Source organism: Triticum aestivum, chromosome 2D (genome assembly GCF_018294505.1).
Source record: "Triticum aestivum cultivar Chinese Spring chromosome 2D, IWGSC CS RefSeq v2.1, whole genome shotgun sequence".
NCBI lineage: Eukaryota > Viridiplantae > Streptophyta > Magnoliopsida > Poales > Poaceae > Triticum > Triticum aestivum.
The window spans coordinates 598171585-598179470 of NC_057799.1; the positions used below are offsets into that span (position 1 = coordinate 598171585).

General features: G+C 51.6%; 1 protein-coding gene across 1 annotated transcript; it reads left to right on the forward strand.

Annotated features, from left to right (window-relative positions):
• The first annotated feature begins 1101 nt into the window (after positions 1-1101).
• LOC123050281 (uncharacterized) lies at positions 1102-2348 on the forward strand. The gene has a single exon (XM_044473105.1). It carries the CDS (start codon positions 1650-1652, stop codon positions 1959-1961), a length of 312 nt encoding a protein of 103 aa, XP_044329040.1. The 5' UTR covers positions 1102-1649; the 3' UTR covers positions 1962-2348.
• The last annotated feature ends 5538 nt before the right edge of the window (positions 2349-7886 follow it).

Sequence of the window (7886 nt, forward strand, 5' to 3'; positions counted from 1 at the left end):
CAAGCCAGGGCGCCAAAAAGGCCGAACCTGGGCGGAGGTGGTTGGGGTTCGGCCGGAGACCCGCCGTCCGCCGCTGCTCTCCTCCATCGATCTCTCTCTCTCGCGTGGCACGTAGCAGCTGGCAGAAGCAGCCCGGAGGAGGTGGAGGTGGGAGGGGAAGAAGGCCTCGTTCGTCCGTCTCTGAACCGTTTTCAGCGGCCGGCTACCATCGCCACCGCCCTCCGTTTCTTCCTCTTTGCTGTCTCTCTGAACCGCATGCAGCCCTTCTTTCCCTGGCCGGCCCCGGCCTGTTTGTCCCCTACCCATTTGTTACTTACTCCATCATGGGACGAAGCTACCCCAAACAAACGAGCAGCATGCAGTCACAGCTCTCCGTTTCGACCTTGACGTTTCTCTTGCTGGTCTACGCCACGTCTTCTCCCTCTCTCTCTCGTCGGGGTTACGTATACATAGGAGTGCATGCTTCTGCCACAAGCAAAAATGACCGGCCGGCCGGCCGGGGTGGCCATAGAACTTTGTCCCTCCGGCTCCGGGCGCGTCTCTCTCTCTCTCTCTCTCTCCATTTATGAAGCATGATGGTCGTATATTTATTGGCACCGAAAAGGCCGAGAAGCGGCATGGGGCATGTGGCAACAGCCCGCAGGGACTTTCGAAAGCTCGTTTTGACCGTGCCCCCGCTCGCTCCACCCCACCCCACCCGGACTATACTGTACACAGTACCACGTACTGACCGAACGAAAAGACTACTATACTACACTACAGTTACGTACACCGCCTCGACGTACATACGCCGTCCAGCTAGTAGCAATGCCGCAGCACGTTGTCGCAGTAAAGTTGACGGCTTGGCGTACAGTACTAAATGTAGTTCATAGATACACATCGTGCGTTTTACGGGCGCGCAGATAATTGCTTGGTTAGTGGCTTGATTGGGTCTTGGGGGCGTAGTACATGCACGTATGAATAGATCATGGGGAGAATCATTCTGCTCGCCGTAATGCTGCGCCTTTTACGGTACCACCGTGGTGTCAAGTTGACGCCTCCTCCCTCCATGATAGTAATCCTTGGGGAGAGAGAGGGAGACTAGACGAGTGTGAGTATGCAGTGGAAGATGAGCATGAGCATGAGCCCCCGCCCGGCCGGCCCTGCTCACCAAACTTTCCATTTCATCCCCACGCCTTTTCCATCCATCCATCTGATCTGAGAGAGAAAAGCGTGGAGGCCTTTGTGCGGGCGTCTCCCTCTCTCTGTGTGTGTGTCTCGCTCTAGACAGCTGAGCAGAGGTGAGCTGAGGCAGTGGCAGGGAGGGAGCAGCGAATTGAAGATCCTTAAATGCGGTTTGGTGGCATCCCCGCGCGCGCTGGCCCCCATGCAGGCCTGCCCTGGACGCATGGGTGCAACATGCCACCACCATTGCCATTGCCATTGCCATTGACACCACCCCCACCTACATAAATCCCCTCCCGCTAGCCTCTTCCCCGGCTTTTACCGCTCTTTGACTCCACTCCACTCCACCACCCAGCCAGCCACCCTCCGCTCGCACACGCCAAAACATTCATTCACTTGTTAGTTAAGCTTGCTTGCTTGCTTGCTTGGGTCCTCGCCGCGTCGCGTCGCGCTCGCGCCGGCCGTGGATCGATCGGCCGCGCCGTATGGGGAGGCAGCGGCGGTGGTCGCGCGCGGCGCTCGTCGCGTGCCTGGTGCTCCTCGCCGCCGCCGCGTGCGCCGAGTCGGCGCGGCCGGGGCCGCTGGCGGCGGCGACCGAAGGGCTGCCTGCCGGCGCGATGGAGAGCGCGAGCATCGACGGCGGCGACGGCCCGCGGAGGAGCGCGTTCGACGTGCTGGTGGAGGGCCTCGTCAGCATCGGGCTGGGCCGGCGGTGGCGCGCCGGCGACGGCGTCGGGCTGGTGGACGGCGACAAGCGGCGCGTGCCCACGGGGCCCAACCCGCTCCACAACAGATGAGTACGCACGTGCCTGCCACGTAGCTAGCTCGCTAATCACCCGTTAGCTCTGGACCTCGTAGCGTCCGTCGGTCCGTATACTGGCGCCGTCGCCGGCGGTGGCCGGGCGACGGCGAGAGGAGCGGGGGAGGAGAAGAACGGGAAGGAGAAGAGAGGATAGGAGCTCGTAGTATTGCTGTTCCCTTCTGCTTCCCTTTCTTCTTTTTCCCCCTGATTTTTCTTCTTCCTCTTCTTCTTTCCTACTACTAGCTAGCTACCTTTTTGTTGCTTGTCTTTTGCCCTTATTTTTCTTGTGTCCTCGATTGGTTTGTGAAGTGGACAGCAAGGCCATTCTGTTGGTTGAAAGAGATACATATATGAGTATATACTTCTTTGTTTGCTTGCCCCAGCAATGTGTTCATGTATTGACACCATATTCTCGCATGATCTTGCATCAGATCACACGCACCAAAAGTTCACCTTACATTGATTTTCCTTGCTGCATTCATTCTTTTTCCTCCCCTTCGTTATGTTGACATATCGGCGATATTCTCGCATGATCTTGCCTGAGATCACACGGAGCAAAACTTCACCTTACATTGGTTTTCCTTATTATTATTCTGCCAAAGGGCTGTAAAGTTTTACCAGCAATGAGTTTCCTTATTATTCTGCCAAACGTTTCTGAAGAAAAAGGATTGCAGGAGTAGTACGAAAATGGCTGTGGATTGAAGAATACGGCATCGTTTCAGAAAGGAAGGGAATGGATTGCAGGGAGCCTTCTCGAGGAAGATACTAGGAGAAAGTAGTCCACAAAAAGGCTGGGATGTGATGAACACATTTTTTGGTTCAAACATGAATGATGAACGCATCAATCGATCGATCACCTCCATTGGCGAGCGCACTTTGAGCCTTTAATCTCGGAGTAACAAATTACTCTCTTTTTTCTCTTGGATTGCCCCTTCTTCACTAGTATCATTTCTTCAGTACAGTTCATTAGCTGTATTTTTTTATATACTCTATAAAACAGAGTATGAAGAACTTACTGGAGGGCCGGCAATATAAAATGTATACGCATTTCCTCAACTAAATGCAAATGCAAGAGTGAAATAGCATGTAACAAGAAAATAAACAGAGGTACTTTTATTTCAGAAAAACAAATGCAAACTTACTAGAGCCGACCAGCTCAAGTCATTTGGGGTTTTCATGCTTCCTGCACAGGTTGCAGGATGATTAATCCCAACGAACCCAGAGCTCTGCAGCAGATCGACGGAAACACAGAACCTGCTTGGCCTGGCCTGAGTTAACTTAGCAAGTGATGCGATTTTCTAAGTATCCCATCAGCGTCCTGACGCGATTTGACGCTTGACACGGGGATTCCGTGCGTGCGATTGCCTCCCCGATCGCCCACACAAATCTCATCTAATCCCCGCCCATCAATCCATCGGCTCTTGTCAGCGTCGACAGCGACGATCCATCGCAGGCCTCTGCCCGGCCGTCGCCGTTGCGGGGCTCGTTCAGCTTAGCTTAATTAATTAGTGTGATGGAGCGGCCGGCGTCGTGTTTGTTTCCTGTCCTCGCAAGCTCGCAACTGTTTGCCGACGATGTCCGTCCCCTGCAGTGCCCCGGTGGCCCGGCCGGCCGGCTCGCTGCTGCTGTTGGCGACGCGGTCCCATTAACTTCCCCCACGTAGCAACGCAGCTGCGTGCGTCGGTTCAGTGTCGCTGTCGTCCAGCTGTGTGCGCAGCCTACGCGCGGGCACGGCACGCAAGTCGAGATAGAGTAAGACTCGTTGACAATGTCGTACTCAGGGCATCTCCAGCGTGGACCTCCACGTCTGTTTTCCATTTTGGTCCGTCGGAATGTACGCGTCCGCCATTTTGGTCCCACACAAAGACCTTCCTGTCCGAAAACCCTTCTATCCGTGAAGCGGTTGCCGCACATTCATGCTGGTCTGCACCGCTCCAGAGCGGACGTGACTTAACGGTATTGATACCGATCAAAGCGCTGCAACCGGACGAGCGGGCGGTGCGGCTTTAACGTCGACACTACGACCTAGAAACCTACTCTGGCTGCTGCGCACGTTGAAGCTGGCTTCCCGTCCCTTCGTCTGGTCTGGTCTTGCCTATTTACGCAAGGCTCCAGTGCGGTCCACACCGCACCACACCCACTCATTTTCCTCTCCGCTCATCTCTACGCCGGCGCAGTCCAAATCCACACCATGTCGAAGTCATGGTTCTTCACACCGGCAGGCGGCTGCTCCTCTGGATCTTGGCCCGCCACCGCCGCACTACCCCCATGGCCGTCAGCTCCTATGAGGAGGAGATTACCATCTTCTTTGGCGAAAAGGAGGACCAGCTGCCGCAGCGACCGCACTTCCTCGTGGAGGCAGCGATGACGGATGAGGAGTTCCACAATCTCATGATCGAGCAGCCGTTGTGCTCTTGTAGTCCGTCGCCGCCAGCACACGTGAACGAGGACCCGGTGTCGCCCCAGCGCTACCGCATGAAGAAGGAGTCGGCGTCGCAGCCTCTACGTCGCGTGAAGGCAGAGTTGTCGGCCACGCGTACGAGGTCACCGTCCGCCGCAAGCTAGTTTTGGCTTTTGTTGTTTTAGTTGAATGGACGAAATATCGTCAGTGTTATGTAAATTATGTGCAAACTTAAGTGAATTCCGTCGTATTTGCACGACAATCATCTGATCCGTTCAAAGTCGTTTTGAATGTATGCGGGCACGGTTGGATGGTTCGCTCTCGTTAGTCCACGGACAAATGCCATTGTTCGTTTTAGGGGTCCGCTTTGGAAATGCCCTTAGAGCATCTACAACGGGACTTAGCAAATCCCCCCCCCCCCTAAACGTCAACGAATGCGCCTGGGCACATCCGCGAAGAAATGCTGAACGATCCCTCATATGGGTTGCCCGGCATCCACACACCTCAAATTCGAACCCTCAAATCCATGCACGCGCATCATATATCACAAAATTCATCAAAAATCAACAGTTCAACAATGCAACAAAGCAAAATAAATCAAAGTTCAACAATCCGTACATGCCAAAACGAAATTTAAGCCCGAGCAAGACAGATCACTTACCAGACGCCATCGGTGCCTGTCGGGGATATCTAGCGACATATGCCAGGGGGTGGCTTATCATGGATGGGGACAAGAGTACTGTTGGGGAACGTAGTAATTTCAAAAAAATTCCTACGAACACGCAAGATCATGGTGATGCATAGCAACGAGAGGGGAGAGTGTTGTCCACGTACCCTCGTAGACCGAAAGCGGAAGCGTTAACACAACGCGGTTGATGTAGTCGTACGTCTTCACGATCCGACCGATCAAGTACCGAATGTACGGCACCTCCGAGTTCAGCACACGTTCAGCTCGATGACGTCCCTCGAACTCCGATCCAGCCGAGTGTTGAGGGAGAGTTTCGTCAGCACGACGCGCGTGGTGACGATGATGATGTTCTACCGACGCAGGGCTTCGCCTAAGCACCGCTACGATATTATCGAGGTGTAATATGGAGGAGGGGGGCACCGCACACGGCTAAGAGATCAATAGATCAATTGTTATGTCTATGGGGTGCCCCCTGCCCCCGTATATAAAGGAGCAAGGGGGAGGCCGGCCGGCCCTTGTTGGCGCCCCAGGAGGAGGAGTCCTCCTCCTAGTAGGAGTAGGACTCCCCTCTTTCCTACTCCTACTAGGAGGGGGCAAGGAAGGGGGAGAGGGAGAAGGAAAGGGGGGCGCCGCCCCCCCCCCCTCTCCTAATCCAATTCGGACCAGAGGGGGAGGGGGCGCGGCCCCTCCTGGCTGCCCCTCTCTCTCTCCACTAAGGCCCATAAGACCCATTACTTCTCCCGGGGGTGGTTCCGGTAACCCTCCGGCACTCCGGTTTTCTCCGAAATCACCCGGAACACTTCCGGTGTCCGAATATAGTCGTCCAATATATCAATCTTTATGCTCGACCATTTCGAGACTCCTCGTCATGTCCGTGATCACATCCGGGACTCCGAACAACCTTCGGTACATCAAAACATATAAACTCATAATATAACTGTCATCGTAACGTTAAGCGTGCGGACCCTACGGGTTCGAGAACTATGTAGACATGACCGAGACACGTCTCCGGTCAATAACCAATAGCGGAACCTGGATGCTCATATTGGCTCCCACATATTCTACGAAGATCTTTATCGGTCAGACCGCATAACAACATACGTTGTTCCCTTTGTCATCGGTATGTTACTTGCCCGGGATTCGATCGTCGGTATCTCAATACCTAGTTCAATCTCGTTACCGGCAAGTCTCTTTACTCGTTCCGTAATACATCATCTTGCAAAAAACTCTTTAGTTGCAATGCTTGCAAGGCTTAAGTGATGTGCATTACCGAGAGGGCCCAGAGATACCGCTCTGACAATCGGAGTGACAAATCCTAATCTCGAAATACGCCAACCCAACAAGTACCTTCGGAGACACCTCTAGAGCACCTTTATAATCACCCAGTTACGTTGTGACGTTTGGTAGCACACAAAGTGTTCCTCCGGTAAACGGGAGTTGCATAATCTCATAGTCATAGGAACATGTATAAGTCATGAAGAAAGCAATAGCAACAAATTAAACGATCAAGTGCTAAGCTAACGGAATGGGTCAAGTCAATCACATCATTCTCTTAATAATGTGATCCCGTTAATCAAATGACAACTCATGTCTATGGCTAGGAAACATAACCATCTTTGATCAACAAGCTAGTCAAGTAGAGGCATACTAGTGACACTCTGTTTGTCTATGTATTCACACAAATATTATGTTTCCGGTTAATACAATTCTAGCATGAATAATAAACATTTATCATGAAATAAGGAAATAAATAATAACTTTATTATTGCCTCTAGGGCATATTTCCTTGAGTCTCCCACTTGCACTAGAGTCAATAATCTAGATTACGCAGTAATGATTCTTACACCCATGGAGCCTTGGTGCTGATCATGTTTTGCTCGTGGAAGAGGCTTAGTCAACGGGTCTGCAACATTCAGATCCGTATGTATCTTGCAAATTTCTATGTCTCCCACCTGGACTAAATCCCGGATGGAATTGAAGCGTCTTTTGATGTGCTTGGTTCTCTTGTGAAATCTGGATTCCTTTGCTAAGGCAATTGCACCAGTATTGTCACAAAAGATTTTCATTGGACCCGATGCACTAGGTATGACACCTAGATCGGATATGAACTCCTTCATCCAGACTCCTTCATTTGTTGCTTCCGAAGCAGCTATGTACTCCGCTTCACACGTAGATCCCGCCACGACGCTTTGTTTAGAACTGCACCAACTGACAGCTCCACCGTTCAATGTAAACATGTATCCGGTTTGCGATTTAGAATCGTCCGGATCAGTGTCAAAGCTTGCATCGACGTAACCATTTACGATGAGCTCTTTGTCACCTCCATAAACGAGAAACATATCCTTGGTCCTTTTCAGGTATTTCAGGATGTTCTTGACCGCTGTCCAGTGATCAACTCCTGGATTACTTTGGTACCTTCCTGCTAGACTTATAGCAAGGCATACATCAGGTCTGCTACACAGCATTGCATACATGATAGAGCCTATGGCTGAAGCATAGGGAACATCTTTCATCTTCTCTCTATCTTCTGCAGTGGTCGGGCATTGAGTCTTACTCAATTTCACACCTTGTAACACAGGCAAGAACCCTTCTTTGCTTGATCCATTTTGAACTTTTTCAAACTTTGTCAAGGTATGTGCTTTGTGAAAGTCCAATTAAGCGTCTTGATCTATCTCTATAAATCTTGATGCCCAATATATACGCAGCTTCACCGAGGTCTTTCATTGAAAAACTCTTATTCAAGTATCCCTTTATGCTATCCAGAAATTCTATATCATTTCCAATCAGCAATATGTCATCCACATATAATATCAGAAATGCTACAGAGCTCC